The following is a 20,847-nucleotide window of genomic DNA, read 5'->3' on the forward strand; positions in this document are numbered from 1 at the left end:
GAGCTTTTGGCGGCAGCAAGTTCGGGGTTGCCTCATCAAGATTCAGAAGATTGCCACTTTCTTGACGAAAAGCTTCACTTCTGCAGTGCTTTTGAACCCAAAATCAACAAAAAGAAACCGAACCAACCAGTTTAAACAGCAAAAGGAAATTCTTCGACGTGGGCCTGATTCGAACAGACGCTCCCGAAGGAACAAGATTTCTAGTCTTGCGCATTAGACCACTCTGCCACCACGCCTATGATTTGATGTAATTTCACGGCGGAGGTAGCATTCATATAAGACGACGTTCTGTTCCGGCGGGCGAACAAAGTGTCAAGAGTCTTATCAAATCTGTTGAACGACAACGCCAGCAACCTAGAACTCGGCAAGTCGATGTAGTATCCCTACACAATGTCAGATATCAGCTATTAGCATAGAGCAGCAAAAGTCAAACAAAACGCTCGCAAATGGTATCAAGCATCTCAAATTCAACCCCTTTCAGACCATCGCGGTCAACAACCTCCGCTCTATCAGAACACCCCAAAACTGGATACAACGCAGAACACAAAATCAACTCACATCCCTTCATCCTATGTTCAGAGGAAAACCAAACAGACCAAAGTGCCAACACAGGCAAATTCCAAAAGAAACAAATAACCAAACAAAACCACGCAAACAAACAAACAAATTCCAAATGGATATCATATCATCCAAAATTTCCAATCCAAATACCCCAAAACGATCTCTTTCCTATCGTCCCATATCCCAAATATTCACTCAAATTCCCAAATAGCTTTTTAGCTTTTCTTTCCCTTCATTTCAATGCCCAGAATTCAATATCCAAAAACATTTAGGCACATCGCCATGCATCAAAAGAAAAAGAAAAAAGCCCACACATTAAACAAAAGCCCCTTCAAAGATAGATGTCCCCTCCCCTTCCGTTAACCCAATCGCTCCAAGCCCGCCCATATGCCTCCTCCAAGTCCCTCACCCATCTCCTGGTATCAAACAGCGCGCACCCCCACTTGCTCTCCCAAAGCAACCTCCTCATCTCCGCCAGTCTTCCCTCTCCCCTCCCGTAGACTTCCCCATCCTGTCCCCTGACCAGCTGGTAGCCCATCCTATTCACCAACCCCACTGCAAACTCTTCGTATTGCTTCTCATCCTCCGCAATGAGTTCCTTCGCTGCTCTCTCCCCTTCCTCGCTCTTTGGAAGCGCACCCTTGAGGATGGAAGCCGCCATACGGGAGCACATCTTGTATTCGTATCGTGGGAGGGTGAGCAATGGCGTGCTAGACCAAAGGATGTCCGCCGCGGTGGTGTGGGCGTTGCACTCGGGCGTGTCGAGAAAGAGATCGCAAACTCGGGCGCGAGAAATATGCTGTTGCTTTGGTGCCACGTCTGTGAAGTGAATGCGAGAGGCGACGGCTTCCCCAGCCCAGTCTTTAGCTGTGCGGCGGAGGTGGGTTTCGCCCAGCTCGGGGAATCGTAGCAGCCAGAGGTGGGCTTTGGGGCAGGAAGCCAGGATGCGGAGCCATGTACGGAAGGTTGTTGGGTCGATCTAAATCTTGTTAGGGAGAGTATGATATGAAAAAGGGAGGTGAGCATACCTTGTACAACTGGTTGAAGTTACCCAGGATGATAGCATCGTCGGGTAACTTGGGGAACAACTCCTTCCGCATCCTCCACCTTCTCTTCTGGTCATCCTCCCAGGACATATGCCTCTCATTGTGGCCATCTGCTGATTGCGCGTGATCGCAACAGAAAAACGTGTCCCGAGCAAAGATGATGTTCTCCGAGTAAATCCAGTCCTCGCTTTCCGTGTAGGCCTCATCCCGGAAGACATCTCCCAGGTTTAAATTGTTGCGGTGTGGTCGAAGTGTCGAGGGAGGGATGGCCGTCGTATCAGCTAGGAGGTAATCGCACCACTCGGCTCCCAACGTCCCAGCAAAGCCCATGAACGACATCTGGATCGGCGCAGGCCGCGCGGCAAAGATCTCATTGCGCGCTCCGCGGGTGTACCCATTGAGATTGACCAGAATATGAATGCCATCAGCCACAATCTGCTCGACCAGTCTGTCTGATGGCCACGTGCTGACATCACGGAAGACGGGCGCTTCACGCTCAATCTGCTGGCGATGGATCGACTTGTCACTGGCTGTGGTTGCATAGCAATACGCCTTGACCTTGTTGGGATTGTGAAAGCCAAAGACAGATTGCATCAAATGTGCCAGGGGGTGGTTGTTGAAATCAGACGAGACATAGCCAACCTTGAAATAAGGGGCTGGTGGCTCCGGTGGTTCATATACAGTAGCTGGGACCCAAGGTGAGCGAAGCGTCGAACACGATATTCTTAGCGCATTCCTCTGCGAAATCATCCGGATGTCCTTGGCTGTCAACGGGCAAGTAAAGGTGTGGAACGGCAACACCGTCGGCGCAGATGGAATCGAAAGGCTGGCAGGAGGCCGCGGCCGCCTGTATCCAGCTGATGACTTGATGCCCTTGACATGTTTGTCGACATACCAGCACCGCATCGCAGCTCTCGTCGACCGCTCAATCAACCTCAGGATTCTTGAGCCCTCCCACGATCGACCAGCCCATTTTCGAAGTTCGGTTTCAACATCCAGACCTCGGTCGGTGATCCCAGCTCCGGCATCCCTTAACTGCGCCACCAGCTGCACAATCGTCTGATCTTGCAAGGCGCCAACACCCCAAGTGCTGGACTCCTTCAGCTGCCGCCCGACAATGTCAACCACACGTTTCATCAGCCCACTGCCTTGGCCTTGTGACTTCACATCCTGAAGCATCCCTTGCTCGTCAACATGCCAGCGGTCAAACTTGCCACCTGCCAGCAGAACACCACCACGACCCTTCCAGTCGCAAACCGAGTTGAGCGCAGTGGACAGCCCGCAAACAGCCTCAGCAAAATCGGGATTCGCCGATACAGCTCGCTTGTAATACCCGATGGCATCACTGATTCTGCCTCTATCCTTGACAGCATTGGCCAAGTTGGTCAATGCAATATCGAAGCTTCCATCGCACTGCACAGCCTGCTCATACATCTGAATAGCAAGATCCAGCTGTCCGATATCTTTGAGCAAGCTGCCCAGATTGGTATGCAGGTGCACATGCTTTGGATCCAGGGTAAGGCCATAATAATAGTAAGCCAGGGCGAGCGATAAGCCGCTGCCTGGTACGATCCCAGGGATAGCGGGAAGATTCCCCAAGTCCATAGGCGGCCCAGAGTGAACTTGGGTAGACGTCTGCTGAACACTAGCGAGCAAGATGCCGACGTTGTTTGCTGTTGACGGACTTTCCTGCAATGACAAGGACAGGTAATAGAGCGCCAGAATATCGCCCACTCCAGCAGGCTGTCTGACCATACCGGTGTTTGGCCCACCATTCGACATGGTGTCCTGGAAGATCTTGGCTAGCGACAACAATGAATTGCTCGTTGTGGCAACCACGGATTTCTTGTGAGTACCTTCGGGAACATATTGTAGTCCCGGCAAGAGTCCTCCGTGCGAAGTAAATACCCGCTGTGCGGTAAGCTTGGCCCTGTCTGGCGACAGAAGCAACGGCGCGGACAGGTTCGCCTGAACAGCACCCCTAAGCTGCCCTGAATGCATATCCCTCGGTGCTAGGACGGTTTGGATCCTTCTGATAAGCGATCGCACCCCTCGAACCTGTCTTCCAGCGCTGATGAGCACCGCCTCCTCAAAAGCATCCGAGGCTTGTTCGATATTTTTCAACGAGTACAGCATGTTTCCTTTGGCGTGTATCAGCAGGATCATCCGCCCATTCTCGGTCCCAGCTATCGCATATCCGCTTGACCCAAAACCTGGAACGTGGCTATTGTCTGCAGTTCGGGCAAAATGCTGGGTCGGGCTGTCGTTGTTGAGGTCGTCTAGCACAAAGTTGTCGGGGCTCAATTCTCGCATCGTGGCAGTCGACGCCGTGTCGGCCTCGCTCGCCGTCTCGTTAACTTCATGTACGGTTCCGTTTGTTCCAGACATCCTCAACGATTTCTGAATGTACTCGATAATGTTGACTGCCTCCTGACTCCTATGATTCGAGCACAGCAAGCCAACCAAATGTTCCACTGCTTCCAGGTAACTTGGCCTTAGCTTGATCGCTTTAGACCATTCCCGTTCAGCCTCATCCTGTCTGTTCATGCAGTACAATGTCGCAGCAATATTTGAAATAGCCTCGACGTGGCTGTCCTGTTTGTTAGCATCACCCCGTAAAACTAACGCGGTCGACCAGACCGGGAATACGCACCTAGCATCCATGCTCACGATGCGCTTGAACCACTCCAGAGCATCTTCATAATGCTCAAGGCCATAGTGGAGACATCCTCCCAACAGCATACCATCCACCCATTTCCATCCACTTTGCTCACATAGGTTGGTGAGCATCTCGAGTGAATTTTTCGCATTGTGAAGTGGTGATCCGGTCTCAAAGTATGGCCGTTGTTGAAGCCCCGTTGAATATAGATTCCTCGCTTGGTTGAAGCCTCCAACATTCATTCCTTGCACTCCCATTGCCATACTCCTAGCTGCCGCCTGCTTCTGTGCCATGTGCTGTGCATAGCTGACTGTTGGTTCGGAGAGGGCTGGCGAAGGTCGTACTTTGGTTCCGCTCGCCAACGGTGCTATTGAGGGTTTCGGGTATACCACCATCTTCGATGACGTTCTTGATAAAGATCCGGTCCGGCTGTGGTGTGCTTTCTTCGCATTGCCTAGATAAAGTAGCAGATCATTGTATGTTTTATGTGCTTGCTGCAGGGCCAGCTCTTTGAACCTTGCTCTCGAGGCAACATCTCCGCCACTGCCCCCTTGGGCAATATGTCCAGCTAGTTGTGCCAGAGACTCATGACCCTGATGAGCAGCCCCATGGTGCGCCATGTGTGCCTGAGCATGACGAGCGTACCCATCATCAAGAGGGTAGCTTGACAATGGCAAGCGGAATGGGTGTGGTTGGCCCAGTCCTGGTGCGTTTGGCATGCCATGTATGGTCGACTGCGAGGGCATAAACGCACTATCAACGACAGCATTTTGTGGTGTGTAGCCATTGGCTAGGGGTATTGGTGTTCGATAATCCCCTAGTCCACCATTCCTCCACACCATCGACTGCTGTGGTTGCTGTGGTTGTTGGTAGCCACCCGGGCTGTAGACTGTTTGACTCAACGGCTGGTGGTATCCTGGCCCTAACAATGGCTGCAAGCTGGACACAGAGTTGTAGCTTTGTTGGGGTATTGGTTGCAGAAAGTTTGTCTGCTCTGGCGCGGCCGGATTCGTTATCATATTCGTACTTCCCATACCCCATCCTCCAGGCGTCACAGGTGGGCTACTTAATGGTTCCATCCCACCATCGAGCCTCCCAGTCGGATTCGGTGCCTGATATGGCCATGATGATCCAGAGAGTGTTGACCTATGGTAGCTAACCCCAGTTAGCCCTGATGTTCTCCGAGACACAGCAGTCGGAAATATTCTTGACGAGGCAGGTAAGATCATGTGCTTCAATGGTGGGGGTCCGGAGGCCAGGTGGGCAACCGAACCATCGTACCCATTGTCGATGGTGCCGCTTGGTGTCTTGCGTCTAAGTGAGTGTTCCGAACTGTGGTCGTGGGCATGTGATCGGATGAACGAGGTGGTGATGCGGTGCAACGCCGGGGCTGGCTGGGCGCTGCGGATGGCGAACGCCCGGGGCGTTGAGTCTGTGTTGTGGAGCGAGGGGGAGGGTCGCGCGAACTGTGGTCTTTGGTGATGCGACACGTACTCCAGGTCATGTTTTACGTGCGGTTGATGGGGCCCGAGTAAGTCGAGCTGTGGTTGCACCATCGGGTGCATTTGGACAAGAGGTAACATGGTGGAATCCGATACTACGTATGCTGGTGATGTCTTCTGCTGAAAGACGATGAGATTGTATCGCAGAGAAGTGTAGATAATAGAGTAAGTAAGGAGCGTCGAGATTCGGTTTGCGGGTCGCCTGTTGCTGGGGGGGGGGAGGGGAATCAGGCCAGACTCGTTACTGCCCAGTGAATACCTCAAAGCATTGTTGACTTTGTTGAAGACGTTGTCGAGCACACAATGGCCCCCGGGAAAGGGTATTCCATCTGAGGAGTGGACAGCAAGGTCGAAACAAGAGCAATGCTGGGATCTCGCCCAGACTCTTAACCATGCACCTGCGTCCCCTCTCAGTCAATCAACCCACCGATCCCCCCAGTTCCGCCCGGCTGCGGTCCGGGATCTGCAGAGGAAAATAATCACAAAATTCTGTCTTGTTTCGTCCGACGGGCGGTCGCATCCACTCTCTCCAGCGCCCACAACAGCGTCAACCACAGCTCCCGTCTCCGCACCGCCGGGCTCGTGAATAGCGACGGCCGTGTCCTCAGCCGGAGTCGATCAGGTCGGGGCGGGGTTTGATGTGGAGGCAGTGGTCGGTGGTGGAATAGAAGAGGAGAACGGAGGGCCCGGGAGGTGCGTGCGTGGGTGCGTGATGAAAGTGCCCTTGTCAGGTACCTGGCTGTCAGTCGAAGGTGGATATGGATCAGGATCAGTATCGGATTATCGGGACCCGGCACGGCGGTGATCAACGGCGACGGTGGCGATGAATTGGGGGGGTTCTGGTCTAACAGGGCAGCAGGATCGTCCCCTCTCTTCTCCTGCACTGCTTCTATTCAAAATAATAAAAGAGACGGGAACTGGCCTGACGTTGAAATGCAGACGGACAGGGAAGTCGGCGGGAATCTCACTTGTCTAAAATGTGGAATGGGGCCGCATTTACTCAGGCTGGTGCACGACGGGGGCCTGCGCCTGCGGGCGTTCTCGGGCCTAAACTCTGCAGGGAAGCCTCCCCCCACACAAGCAGCAGTAGCATGGAAACGCTAGAGCCCTGCTGCTACACTGCACCAGCGCTGCACCACCCTCAACCTCCAACAAGGTACCGTCACCTCACCACGGCGCTGCTGCACCCTATTAGTGGCTGCGGGCCGAGCACATCCAAGCTCTGTGAAGCACTTCAGAGACCACTGGGCACGCTATGTGACCCTCCGGGACATGAGGGACATGGATCGCGTCCCTGGGTGTGGTTCGCTTCATTACGACGGTTCGACTAAGGCATGTATAAACCTGATTCATCCCGGTCCATCATGGCCGTCGACATCTGATAGGCACCTCAGTAAATGCCATGCCACGCCAGCTGTGCGACTCGACGAGGCAGATACCTCTCAATCACTGACAGACTGACAAAAGAGACCAGAGAGACCAGAGAGACCAGAGAGACGAGAGACAAGAGAGACCAGAGAGACAAGAGAGACCAGAGAGACAAGAGAGACCAGAGAGACAAGAGAGACCAGAGAGACACACAGTATTATGCGCCGGGCGATGTGCCGTCACCCGCCGCCCGAAGAATCAGAATAGCACAGCAACACAAGGAAAACCTCTGACCTGAGGGACATGTGCGGGACCTGTGGACACAAGCAGCAAGGGTCAGGGCAGGGCAAAGGCAGGGTCGGTTGTCTATCCCATGGATGCGAGTCGCAGCATGCAGACTCCAATCATCTCATCTGGAGCCTACTTCTGGGCGTCTCCCACATCAGGCTGGGTGAGTGGGTGTGTTGGACAGCCCGTCTTCGTATCAATCTTGCATTTTTCTGGAAAACATCCCTATCCCGTGCCCCTCATTCTTCCCTCGGCAAACTCGGCCCAGTCTTCCTTTCCCCTCCCAGCTCTACGACGCAGAATATGACAGCTCTCCTCGCTTCATCATGAGTTTTGGGGTGCAGTTGCAAGCAGCATTGCGTGGCATGGCTGTGTCAATATTAGGGTGGGTGTGTGTGAGCACCACAGGCAGATCCAAACCCATCCCACCATTCACCCCGCAGATGGCCCTTTTCAAACGACGACTGGTGGAAAGCCTCATGCAAGGTTAAACTTCTCAAGACCCGCGGCAGACATTATCACATCTACGGTCTGTCACTGTTTTCAGCGTCTATTTGTTTCTTACAAAATAGACTTCCCCTTGGGGTCTGATCGGGGTCCCAATGGTCACCAAACTGGCCCGCCCCCTCATGCCATGCTCGATCCTATACACATACTTCACGCCGTCAGCCTACCTCACCTACCGGCCTACTATCCAGCTTAGGTTACATCCACCCAACCCTCTCCATTCCCATTGCTCACTCGCAGAAGCTCAGAGGATAGCCCTATATGTAAGGTTCCGTATCACCCACCACACATGCTCGCATTATACTGTGATAACAAGTGACAGCCAAGACACCAACCCATCAACGAGTGAGATCAGTCAGAACAGAAAATCCCCAGAAACCAGTCGGTGAGAACCCAATCCAACCACCCCAAGGTCCCAACCATCTTACTCACCACACCATCCCCCGTCTTTCTTCATCCCCCGGACTCCGTACATTACTACCTAACCCAATCATGCAACCTACTTTGGTGTACATTGTCTGAGATTGAGGGTCACTCTTTCTCATAGCTGAGGAACCAAACATCAGGTAATTCTGAACCCGCCCTCACTGAACCAAAGATGGTCACCTGCAAAAGCTCTGCATACCTACTGCCACCCGGCGCATATTCCGGCGGCACTTGCGGCACTTGAGTGTCTCTCGTTTCTGCAGAAGGGAAATCTGGGAGTTTCAACCTCACCTAACTACTCTCTCACACTCAACCTCAAAAAGATACCCCAATATTCTAAACATACCCAACAACCCCACGGTAACACCAAACGCCCATCATTCACTCACTGATCTGTGACCCTTGAAACATATCCCCTCCTGCCGTGAGCCGTTGTCACTCACCCCGTCCCACCCTCCTTCCTCTCTGTGAAGCACAACAGTGACAGTGACTTGCATAAAAAATACTTAGCATAATGTACCTTACCTGCCAAGGCATGAAAGAATAGCAAACAACCACCGCAATTCCTCGAATCCAAAGCCATGAATCAACGGATCCGGCCCGAAAGAAAGAAACCGGAACCCCCCATGAACAAACGGTTGATCAACACCCAGCTGCGCCATCCTATCTTACTTACATAGTTACCCGTGTCCTCGCCTCGTCATGCGCCTCTTCTGTGCCATTCGGTATGGACCAATGCCATGCCATAATCCCATCTCAACACCACGAACATACTTGAATCATCGATAAACCACCCCCATTGTTAGAAACATCATTGCAACTATCCTGCACGTCTTCTTCAAGACTTTGAATTGTCATGTATGTAAACTGAGGCAGCCAAGTACAACCTCAGCCCTACGACTGAACTGGCCACGTAATTTTGTCTCCCAACGATGAGACCTGCTGTGCCTCAAACCCTTCGGTATCCTTCACTCTTGGCCTTCATCCTTTCATCAAAATCCGAACCGAACCGCTCGCACCCAGACATTTGAACCTCCCGCACCGGAACCTCATCCCCTTTAGATAGGTTCCCAAGTTCCAAATGCTCAAAAGAAACTCGCTAGACCCGTGAAACAATAAGATGCTTATATCACGGCACAGAAGAACCATGAGCCTTGACGGTGAACCTGGCGCCGAAAAAAATACAACATTTTGAAGATGATCAAGAGAAAAGAGACACACATTCATTACCCAATCTTCAAATCCCTAGCTGGCATTTCCAAGCCAAAATTCCTCTTAACCCCCTTCTTAAACCCCCCTGGACGGTCAGAACAAGCGTCAAGAAGACATTCAGATCAAGCTTATTCACACTCATCTCGAACCCATAGTCAAAACTCATACCAACACCTTGCCAAATCCCACGAGAACATCGTTTCGACAACTAAAATAAAAAAGTTAACGATTTTCTACACGAAAGAGCAACACCATCCCACCCGTATCATAGGACAAAAAGAGAACTAGGAACCGCGTCGTATAAAACCAAGGCCTTAGAAGAGAGAAATAGATGAACAGAAACACCCTCGACTTCTCCTTTTCATGACACCTCGATGCAAGTTTAAACCTTGCATTCGCCATCTTTGAAAAAGCCATGTTGATCATTTCATATCCCGTCCTCCACTCTGCACCCTCCACTCCCCCCAAGCCCATACATAAAAGTCACTCGTGCCGAAACACGCCAGTGGAATCCTTAACTTTATCCAAAGTAAGCCATCATCAAGTCATCAAATCCACCTACATATCAGAGCACTTCTTCTCATTAGAGCACCACCACCACCACCACCAACAAACAAGCCCCCAGCTATCGTCAACATACAAACCAGTGGTTTTTCCCCAACTGGAAATGAAACCATGATAAATGGCCTAACACGAACATTCTGAAGCTGGTGGCGCCCTCACCTCGTATCACCCGGAAACAAAACTCCACGAACCTGCAACACACCACACCAGGCATGCTCTCAATGCCAGTGACATCATCTCGTATCTACTACTTACAGCCCTGGACATCAATCACACTCATCAGAAAACAACAGCAAAGAAAGGACCTCGACTTCCACAGCGCCTACACACGCCCCTCCAACAAGCCATAGTGAGTAATCAGACGGGACGCAAATATCAATCTTCCGGAACAAGATAATGAAACCCAAAAGTCCTACCGAAAGCAAGGTCAAAGTTTGGGGCGAACGTCAGGGTCTGGTTTCTTCTTCATCATCTTGGTGTGTTATTTGGTATAGGTATGGGTATCTCGGGGCGAACTGTTTCATCAGGGAGCGGCAAAAAAGGAACGCGGGATAGGCGCGGTTCACCCATTAAAGGGCTCAACTCCTTTGGAAAAAAGGTCCTCTGTGTGTGTGTCGTAATTTCCCCCGTCCCAAAAAGTAGCAAAGCAATTCGCACCTATCCCCGGAAAGCCAAAACATATGTACTGGCAAGACCATGCTCGGCCACGAATCATCTTCTTTTGATTTGATTTGCCGTAGTCTGGCAAGCCTGATGTAAAGCAAGCCCTGAACTCCTAATCACATGCCAAGAGAATCCCAATCCGACCATAATTTTTATCGTAAACGACGCGCTTATTCCTCAGGAACTAAAAAAAAAAACCAACTGTTAGCAATGATCCCCTCTCTCTACCCGTAATCGACCGTCCAGATCTCCCCCCAAATGTCGTAGAATGAATGGCCACACATACTGTCAATCTCGCCGTTGGCGATAGCGTCGCTGATGGCCTTGGGGCTCTTGCCGTCAACCTGGCAGCCAACGCTGAAAGCAGTGCCGAGGATCTCCTTAACGCAGCCCTCGAGGGACTTGGAGAAGGACTTGAACTTCATCGTCCTCGCAATCTCGATAACCTCATCGAGGGTGATGGACTTGTTGTGCTTGATGTTCTTCTCCTTCTTGCGGTCACGGGGGGGCTCCTTGAGGGCGCGGATGATGAGGGAAGAGGCGGTAGGGACGACGGAAACGGCGGCTTGACGGTTCTGGATGGTGAGCTTGACGGTCACCCGGAGACCCTTCTGTATTCGCAGCAAAAAAATTATGTTTCGTCAGAAATCGTGTTCTCTCTCTCTCTCTCTTTCGGTTCTTCGGTTCTCGGAGGGGTGGTGTGGTTTTTCATACCCAGTCGCCAGTAGCCTTCGCGATATCTTCACCGACCTTCTTGGGCGAAAGACCAAGAGGACCGATCTTGGGGGCAAGAGCCGAAGAGGCACCGACCTCACCACCGGTGGCACGGAGGGTGCTGCAAAACCATATCCGTCAGTTTCCTGTCGTTCGTTTTCCAATTCCTTGTCGGCGCGGGGGAGAGACGAGGTGCGGTTTTCGGCTGGGAATAATTCTTACATCACCTTGATCTCGTTGGGGTCGACCTTGGGAGCTGCACATGGCCCAAAGTCAGTATTCTGGCATTAATTCATTTGGTCGATTCGTTGGGGTTGACATACGCATGGTGTCGGCTGGTTATCTGACGACGGACTTGGGTGTGTTCGTGGTGAGTGCGGCCGGGCCAAGTATCAAGACGACGAAATCAAAAATCGCAGTTGTGGGTTTTGCCGACCTGCCCTAAGAAAATTGATTGTGTGGCTGATTGAGGTTTGGCGGGGCCTGCAAGGTTGTAGCCACAGTTTCGTGGAGGGGAAGCTCCCTCCAGCCACACGGACCCACCTCTTGGCGATATGCAAGTTGGTTGCTTCCCCCCTGAGTGAGCCTCTCTGGAGATAACGAACCGAGCTCGATTCAATGGACCAAAGCGCATGCAAAGGAATGGGAAATATCTGCTTTTGATACTGAGAAATATTTCAATTATCGAGATCACATACTGTGCAACGCTTCCACCCCTGCCTCAACTAACATCAAAGGCACATCACATGTTTCCAAAAACTCCGTTTTCTCTGGTATAGATTCCGTAACACTACGCTAAACAAATCACAAAACCATCTTTCTAGTAATGAGTAAATCCCGGGATCGGGCTGAATTACCCTCTCACACTCTAACAACCACACTAGTTTGTCCCGCTCACCGCCAGCTTCATCAAGTGCTCCATAAAGGTTTGGAGAGACACATCGTCCGTGAAGATGGTCTGCGCGCTCTGGGCTCCGACACCGCCGTACGCTCCAGCTCCTGATGTGTGAGTGGTGGAGGGATTGAGCTTGGAGAGGAGGAAACGAGCCTGGGAGCCGCCGTGGTCGCAAACAATGAAACGTGGGAGAGGGAAACGATCCGTGATGAGGTCCTAATCCAGAGTCAGTATGAAATGTGTTGGAATAGATCAGGCAATCTTGACTTACCCTGGCGTCCTCCTTGGGAGCCTCCAGGAGAGCGGCAAAATTCTCGTAGCCCTCCTGGTCCTGATAACCCGCCTTTCTCCATTCTGCAATGGTTTCACCGTGGAAGATGAGAATGTGGAAGAACGTATCGAGGAGGAGAATGTGTGTTGGCTGGATAGAGGTCGAGTCCAGAAGCACTGGTTGACCGCCATCCTGGTCGAAAGTGTATGAATCGAGTGTGGGTTGAATCATGATGAGGGAGTTGCTAACGTCCTCATGGTTAAGAACATGGCGATAGAAAGCTGTCTCATCAGGCGAGTTGTTGAACACTTGCAAGAACTGACTTCTCCTCAAGTGGAACATGAACTGTGGGTAAAGCGTAAAGTTCTTCTCGAGGCGGAAAGACGAAGGGTCGTCCTTGCGATAGTCGGCAAAGCGTGAGCACAGTCTGATAAGCATCCTGTCGACCCAGCGGAGGACATCCGGTCCATCATCGGTTTCCGCCTTGAAAACCGCAATACGGGACATCAACACAGCGGCGGCCTCCTGATCAAACGACCGGGCAATCGCCGGATCACCGGCTGGACCGCTAAGGTCGCGGGCGATGGTGGTGACACGGAGGTGGAACTGACCAGACGAGTGCTGGTAGTATGTGAGGAACTGAATCATACCCCTTTGAGCCGCCTGTTGGGGTTGCGAGGGGCCGCCCTGAGCAATCTCAAAGTAGATACCGTAACTGGCATTGGGGTCAATGCCGCACATTTTCCACGAGCAAGTATTGCCAATACCGCACTCAGTCTCACCCACCGAAGTCGACTTCTTGTTCAGAGACACAGCGTGGCCAATGAGACCAGTGACCTTGAGCTCCTTTGTAGTCAAAACTTCGAGAACCGCGTTGAAGCCCATCAGGAGGTTATCGTCGGCGTCCTTCTCGAAGATTCGGATGAAGGATTGCTTGAACATGGACGATGTGAAACTATCGGTCAAGATCATGTGCCCGCCGGTCGAGTTGCAAAGCCCCTTCATCTCCAGCAAACCAACCTGATCAAGACAACCAGCAAAAATATCGATAGTGTGGCCGTTGTGAGCTGTCCTCTTAGCGAGGTTGTCGTAGAACTTCAACGCCTTCTTGTAGTACTTGATGTTGTCACGGTCAATGTCGTGATGCGACCGAATAGGCTCTCTCAGCTCAGGGCCGACCACCATCCCGGGGCCCTCCGTGGCCGGACCACCAGCGAACAGCATGATACGGCCGCCAGCATTCTGGAAAGAGGTCTCGAGCAGACCGACAGCCACAGAGAGAGCGACACCAGTGCAGCGCAAGTTTCTGCGATCGCTGGCAACAGGCCATGGGTCCTTCTGCAACTGCTCGAGCGCCTTTGTCAACTGGAATTCGGCCTGGGCGACAGGGAGGAGGAAGCGGGCGGCGGGACCGGTTGGGAAAGCTCTGGTCTGCTGGTGAGGAGGCACGCCAGGGCGAAGGGCAGGGGCGGTGAGGCCGAGCATCTCCTGCACCTGCTTAGCAGCATACTCCTTGCTGCCGCGGAAAACGTAAGACTTCGCGCACTCAGTGTATCCAATCTCGTGAACCTGGGCCATCGTTCCATAGGTGATCAAACCAACAAGAGCATTCTCAGGGAGAAGGCTCAGACTCATGATCAGGGACTCCTTGAGAGCAGCCAAGCTGTCCTCCTCCTGGCACGTATCGACGACATAGAGGAAAATCGGAGCGCTCGGGGCTGGTCGTGAAAGTCTATACTCGATAGTTGTGTTGGCGGGATGAAGCTCAGGTGGGATGGCATTGGCCGTGATATCCTTGTAATGCGGCGGGAGGGGGTTTCTGGAAAGGCAAAAGGGGCAGATCCAAAGGCGGGCGCGGGTGTCGACCTGGCTGTCCTAGATGTGAGCAAAGTGGCCAGATAGTCAAGGGTAGAACGTCATATTAACCTACCAGAAAGGATTGAGAATTGAGCGGCAGGGTTGCTTGCAGGTGACAGGCTCAAACTGCAGCAAAGGTGTGTCGGGCTTCTCCTTCAGAGGGGTATACAGAGCACCGATGGGGACGACTAATCTCGAAGCCTCCTATGTTGAACATTAGCCACCGAATACTCGGCAGATTGCCTTGAGCAGGTGCACTAACCATGCGAGTGCTTGGGAACACATTCCAACTCAGCCGAACTCCATCGCGATCCTCTACCTCACCCCACGACTCCTTCAGTTGTTCATAATCCATGATGGCACTAATGTTCGGGGATAGTCGAATTACGGAGTTGCGGAGATGGAAAGAGTCGAGGTACTTGTGTGACTGGGAAGATGGCGGCCGAAGTCGAGGACGTGGTCTTGTCTTGGACTATAGGAAAGGTGGCATCAGCATGTGCGAGTCCAGGGCCTTGGTGAACTGGACAGCGAGGCAGACAGGTGATTCAGAGTTGGGGAGGTAGTTGGGTTGGATGACGAAGAGGAGGAGGCTTAATACCTTCTTGGTGGGGTTGTGGCTAGCTCAGAGATGCCGACGCCGAGCAATCACAACTCGAGATGGTGAAGCGCAAGATGGCAGCCGGGATCGTAGCAGTGCGGCGGATAAGGGAGTCGTGGTGCTTTGGCCAGCTGCTGGAGCTCTGGCGAGGTTGTCCCCTCACTGGAAAAGGACAAGTTCCAGGTCCATGCTGGCTGTTGTGGCGCATGCATGTGGCTGGAGCTGCATTCCTTGCTGCAGACACCCCTGGCAGGTTGTCGTGCCAAGCCATTTTTGGCGATTGCTTGGCATCGGTCAACTCAACTTCAACTTTCATTGAACATCATCATTCTCGAGTAAATATTTGTCTACATATCAAAATATAATAAGGCTTGTTTTCCGCCCTCTGTCGATCTTTTCTCGCCAGATCATGCAAATGCCATTAACGATGAACTACTTCCACGCCATCGAACCTTGCAGTTGGAGACCATAGACTTTTGTTCAGTTCCAGGCCTCGACTCCTGCTGGTCTAGCAACCGTCCACCGGCCACCGGTTCTTCAGCGTTGAACGGTATAACTCGAGTCATGGCAGTGCTATTAGACAGACAGAGAGACTCCTGCTCTCTAGTATCCTTCAGTCTGCTTGTCATCCTCACCTGCTGTCTTCCTCTTTTATCTTTCTGAAGAACATCTGTCCCTCAAGCCATGGCGGCGAAATCTTTTCTGTTCCTGTGGTGTCTTCTAACTGCCAAGATCTCACTAAGCCATCGAATTGGTCCTCGACAAGCAGATGGCGATGTTGACGACCAAGTGTTTTTAAGGAGAGCATTCCATTCCTGTAAGTCAAGTTTCTTGGGTAGTCGTTGTTGGGCTCCCGCTGATACGATGCCATACAAACAGCGGCCGTGTTGAACGGATGGGTGTACATCGACGGAGGCGAGTTCTCCTACAAGAGCGGAAGAAACATTGTCTACCAGTACTGTAAGCCACCTGTGCATTTTGTAGAACTCCGTCTATGAGCTGACGGCTTGCAGCAAATACATTGCTATCCATTGATCTTTCGAAGGATTGGCCCAATGATACGATCGACATACAATCGTCTTCCAAACCGGAAGGTGTCCCAAACTTGCGAAACGGTGGCATCTGGGTCGACGAGAAGAATGGAGTACTATACACGGGGTTTGCCGGGACAGAGCCCTTCTTTGGTGATGGAGCGCTCTGCTCACAGGGCCTGTGGTCATTCGTTCCAAATGGATCAGGCGGGGGTGACTGGAGAAATTTGAACGATACTGCCGACCCCGGTTTCGTGAACCTCCCACGGCCCTACAAAGGACAAACAAGCAGTGGCGATGGCCGGGGCTTCTTTCTCGGCGGTATGTCTAATGGAGAGCATCTAGGGCTGTAGCTAACATCTCTCCTGGGTAGGCGTCATCAGCAATGAGACAGGCCAGGAGACCACCCTCAGCAACCTCGACACCTACGATTTTGCCGCTAACAAACTCACAAATCAGACGGTGTCTGGCGTGTCTACTCGGGGATTGGAACGGTATGGAGGCATGATCTACGTGCCCAACTTTGGAAATCGCGGAATCTTGATCAATGTAGGCGGCGAGCAAGGTGGACGAGGACGAGTCGAGACCGACGAGTTGATATCTTTTCGGCGAGTTCAGGTATACGACCCAGAGAGTCAGACATGGTTTGAACAAAAGACGAGCGGCAATACTCCCCAACCTCGTAAGCAATTCTGCATTGCCGGCCTGGCATCCAACAATCATACTTATGAGGTGCTGGTCTACGCGGGCTGGGAAGGGCAGTATGGGTCGTCGTCGCTGTCCTATGACAGTGCCTTTGTGCTTACGCTTCCTGGATTTCATTGGGTCAAAGCAGACTATCCGTCACATAACCCACGACACGGCCTGACCTGCAACCCTGTTGGCGGAAGTCAAGTCTTGATTATCGGTGGTGTTGACACAACACAACAAGCTGACAGCTCAGGCGCACAACAACAACGCCAGCAGCGGAACGGCTCCTCAGATAACATATCCGATTACATTAGTGCTTTCAGCACCCCTGATCCTTTCCACCGAGGATTGGCGATATTTGACATGCATGCCATGGGTTGGAACACCTCGTATACAGCGAATCCTGCCGTTTATGCGCCCGCTCCAGAAGTTCAGGATTACTACAATACCAGGTAAGCCGAATCCAACCAGAGGTACGAGGCTTGACGCTGACACTTCTATTTAGGGGCCTCAAGCCAGAAGCAGGCTTCGCCTCACCGGAACTCGAACACATATTCTCTATCGCCCGTTTCGACAACAGCCCAGACGAGAGCCCAGCCAGCTACGCGCGCAGAAGTAATACGGCTGCCATTGTGGGAGGGGTAGTCGGAGGCGTTGTCGTACTAGCCGCAGTATTCGGGTTATTTCTGTTCTTCAGGCGCAGACACAAGAAACAGCCACTGCCATCCACGGTTGTGGGTCAATCTATCAGTTCTCACACGGCCTACGACAAGCCCCCGACGTTGTCGTCACTGCATTGGCAGGAGCTGGCAGTGGTTGGTAATGAGCAGCCACATCCTGAGTTGCCAGTGGAGGGTCATGAACAGCCCCATCCAGAACTACCTGTGGCTGGACACGAGAGGCCCCGGATTGAGCTACCACCGGAGGTGAAACCTGAGAAGCAGCAGGAGGCGGTTCCAGCACCACCAGCAGAGCCGGAGCCTGTGGAATTGCATGGGGACAGTCTGGTCCTGAGCGAGTTGTCTCCTAGGTCGCAGGACATCATGAAGAACTTCAAGTTCCCGACTGAGCATATCCAGAAGCCACTTTCTCGGACAAAGAGTTTGTGATTACTCGCCCGTCACGTCAAGATTTCTTTTTTGGTGAAGGTCTTGGTTTCAGGGGTTCAGGGGTAAGGCAGATTGAGGGCGTTGAGTTGATGATTTTGGTGATGTCACCATTTTCGCTCGACTGATGACAGTGTGAGATTTGTATTCGCTCGCACGGAGTTTCTTTATATTAATACGATAGCACAGTGTCAGTATTTCAATTGCACGGTCGTATTCCTCTTTGTTTTGCTGCTGAGTCGCTTGATTCGTCGCATCCCATCTGAACTTCACTCCAGCACGGGAGCTGCTGCTCCCGTCTCCATGCACGTCATTGAAGCGACAGGGAACCCTCGGCGATACAGCCGCAGCGGGCATGGAGCTTGTTGCTTCATCGCCATTTACTATATTCACCATAAGTTTTTGAGCTACCATTCGCGACTTTGGAATTACTCTACCACTTTCATCCGAACCATAGCTCTCATGTCCCATTGTTGGATATATCCATTTTGAAGCTCCTTCTTACAGTACTATCTGGGTATCCTCCGCAGTACACGATGATCACTCATATTTCTCACAACTGCGCGATACCAAAAAATGCCAGCAGACCTTGATTTTCCCGTTATTTTCCTCCTACCTAGTCATCTAGGATCCGAAGAGCTTCAAGAACTCGTAGAGCAAATACCTACTCTGACTTACGACATCAACGAGGCAGAGGTCATTCTCGGAAAGATTTCTCGCAAAGAGCGCGCGCTGTTTGAGCTGAGAAAGCGCAAGCTTGCCACTGAAGAAGTCGAAAAAGATGAACGCACACCTCCAGCCTCACCTCCTCGGAAGCGAATCCGACTGTCTGCGACTCCGGCCCTTGGGAGTTCAGATCTCGACTCTGACACCTGCTCAGAAGGGGAGATCCAACGCCGTCTTGTAGGACCAGTTTCCGTTCCCAAAGTCGAACCAACCGTCAAAGTTGCCAAGTTATCTTGGTTCACCGACTCCCTTTCCGCCGGCGAGGTCCTCCCTCTAGACGACAAATATGCCATCTACCGCGGCCGCAAAGCCATGCAGCCACCCCCTGCTCCAGCTTCAGTCCAAACCACACCTACCAAATCCACCTCCAACATCTTGACGCGAGCGCATGAAGACTCCCACCCGCGTACACCTCCTTCCTCTCAAAAGCGATACTCCTCCCAGGGTTCCTCCCAAAAACCAGGCTCAACCTACGCCTCCCACCCAGTCACCAAAACCCCCAAACGCCCTGCCTTACTAAGGCAGACAACCTCTGAACACGACCTAGACACCCACCTCCCCCCCATCCCCCCTTGCCTGCACACAACCTACTCGTGTCAACGCTCCACCCCAGCCAACCCCCCAAACCAAGAATTCATCTCCCTCCTCCTCCAAATCCGCCTCGCGCGCACCCTGACTGGGGATAAAATCGGCGTCCGCGCCTACAGCTCTGCCATAGCAACAGTAGCAGCCTACCCCTTTCCCTTCCAGACCCAAAACGAAGTCGCCCGGCTCCCCGGCTGCGGCCAAAAGATCGCGTTGCTATACCAAGAGTACAAAACCAGCGGGACACTCAAAGAAGCGGAGGAGTACAAGTCCGACCCCAAGCTTCAGGTTCTAAAGTTGTTTTATGATATCTGGGGCGTGGCAGAGACGACAGCAAGGGAGTTTTACAACAAGGGGTGGAGGGACATTGACGATGTGGTCGAGTATGGGTGGGATGGGTTGACAAGGGTGCAGCAGATTGGCGTGAAGTATTATGACGAGTTCTTGCTCAAGATACCGAGGAGAGAGGTGGAGGAGATCGGGGGGGTTATACTGAAGGAGGCGAATAAGATTGAGGAGGGGTTTGGGATGGTTATTGTTGGGGGGTACAGGAGGGGGAAGAAGGAGTCGGGGGATGTGGATGTTGTGCTTTCGCATCGGGATGAGGAGGCCACGAGGGGGTTTGTGGAGAGGATTGTTGTTGGGTTGGAGAGGAGGGGGTATATCACTCATACGCTGCTGCTTAGCACGGCAAATACGGAACGGGGACAGGAACCGGTTGCTTGGAAGGGGGACTCGAGGGTGGCGGGGAGCGGGTTTGATACTTTGGATAAGGCGCTGGTTGTGTGGCAGGATCCAAATTATGAGGGGGAGGGGAGGAATACCAATCCGCATAGGAGGGTGGATATCATTATTAGTCCTTGGAAAACGGCTGGGTGTGCGGTTTTGGGGTGGACGTCGGGGACGACGTTTCAGAGGGATTTGAGGAGGTATTGTAAGAAGGAGAAGGGGTTGAAGTTTGATAGCTCTGGGGTGAGGAGCAGGAAGGATGGGGCGTGGGTTGATCTGGAGAGTGATCCTGTTACGGGGGAGCCGGCGCCGGATATGTTGACGGCGGAGAGGAGGGTGTTTAACGGGGTTGGGCTGGAGTGGAGGGAGCCGGAGGAGAGGTGCACGAATTGATGATGACAGTACTGTCTAAAGAATACCGGTGGTCTGGTTAGAGTTGAATTGCGTGATTGTACTAATCGTGACTGTAAGCTCTCTGGTTGGGTGGTGCGGACTTATACACACACAGCCAAGTGCCGGTGGCAACTGTACATGATCTTCAGCAGTTGGCGGGCGGGGGCGGTTACACCCGCTGCAGCCCGGCTTTAAATTTCAATTCGGCCGCGGGTAGTCACCAACCGCGAACTCCTTTCCATCAATTCCTCCACTACCATATCACCTCGGAAACTTTTTACAAAGGGAATGGGAACAATTGCACCGGCCAAGGCGCTGAGACACGGAAGTCGGGCGAAAGCAACCTCCGTGCACGGTGCAATTGATTGACGCTAAGACCACCAATTAGCCAGAAAGGGGATTTTGAATGTGGGGTAGTAGAGGACAGGCAATGGGTGATGCGTTGATGATGTTTAC

General features: G+C 52.4%; 5 protein-coding genes across 5 annotated transcripts, besides 1 other annotated feature; 2 read left to right on the plus strand and 3 right to left on the minus strand.

Annotated features, from left to right (window-relative positions):
• Positions 1 to 154: 154 nt before the first annotated feature.
• Positions 155 to 236, minus strand: a tRNA (tRNA-Ser).
• Positions 237 to 892: 656 nt separating this feature from the next.
• Positions 893 to 5,849, minus strand: PODANS_2_2500 (uncharacterized protein; the record flags this gene model as incomplete). Its single annotated transcript, XM_001910960.1, has 2 exons — positions 893 to 1,540; positions 1,590 to 5,849. 2 exons carry the CDS (start codon positions 5,847 to 5,849, stop codon positions 893 to 895), a joined length of 4,908 nt encoding a protein of 1,635 aa, XP_001910995.1.
• A 5,117-nt stretch (positions 5,850 to 10,966) lies between these two features.
• PODANS_2_2510 (uncharacterized protein) lies at positions 10,967 to 11,734 on the minus strand (the record flags this gene model as incomplete). The annotated part of the gene is made up of 4 exons (XM_001910961.1): positions 10,967 to 10,980; positions 11,083 to 11,407; positions 11,511 to 11,631; positions 11,733 to 11,734. Coding segments are annotated over 4 exons (462 nt in total), but the record flags the coding sequence as incomplete, so codon positions are not given.
• A 656-nt stretch (positions 11,735 to 12,390) lies between these two features.
• PODANS_2_2520 (uncharacterized protein) lies at positions 12,391 to 14,888 on the minus strand (the record flags this gene model as incomplete). The annotated part of the gene is made up of 4 exons (XM_001910962.1): positions 12,391 to 12,621; positions 12,677 to 14,546; positions 14,607 to 14,737; positions 14,796 to 14,888. The coding sequence occupies 4 exons, from the start codon at positions 14,886 to 14,888 to the stop codon at positions 12,391 to 12,393; spliced, it is 2,325 nt and encodes a 774-aa protein (XP_001910997.1).
• Positions 14,889 to 15,815: 927 nt separating this feature from the next.
• PODANS_2_2530 (uncharacterized protein) lies at positions 15,816 to 17,961 on the plus strand (the record flags this gene model as incomplete). The annotated part of the gene is made up of 5 exons (XM_001910963.1): positions 15,816 to 15,948; positions 16,011 to 16,091; positions 16,145 to 16,483; positions 16,536 to 17,304; positions 17,358 to 17,961. 5 exons carry the CDS (start codon positions 15,816 to 15,818, stop codon positions 17,959 to 17,961), a joined length of 1,926 nt encoding a protein of 641 aa, XP_001910998.1.
• A 573-nt stretch (positions 17,962 to 18,534) lies between these two features.
• On the plus strand, positions 18,535 to 20,391 carry PODANS_2_2540 (uncharacterized protein; the record flags this gene model as incomplete). The annotated part of the gene is made up of 1 exon (XM_001910964.1): positions 18,535 to 20,391. One exon carries the CDS (start codon positions 18,535 to 18,537, stop codon positions 20,389 to 20,391), a length of 1,857 nt encoding a protein of 618 aa, XP_001910999.1.
• Positions 20,392 to 20,847: the final 456 nt, after the last annotated feature.

Source organism: Podospora anserina, chromosome 2, assembly GCF_000226545.1.
Source record: "Podospora anserina S mat+ genomic DNA chromosome 2, supercontig 2".
Classification (NCBI taxonomy): Eukaryota; Fungi; Ascomycota; class Sordariomycetes; order Sordariales; family Podosporaceae; genus Podospora; species Podospora anserina.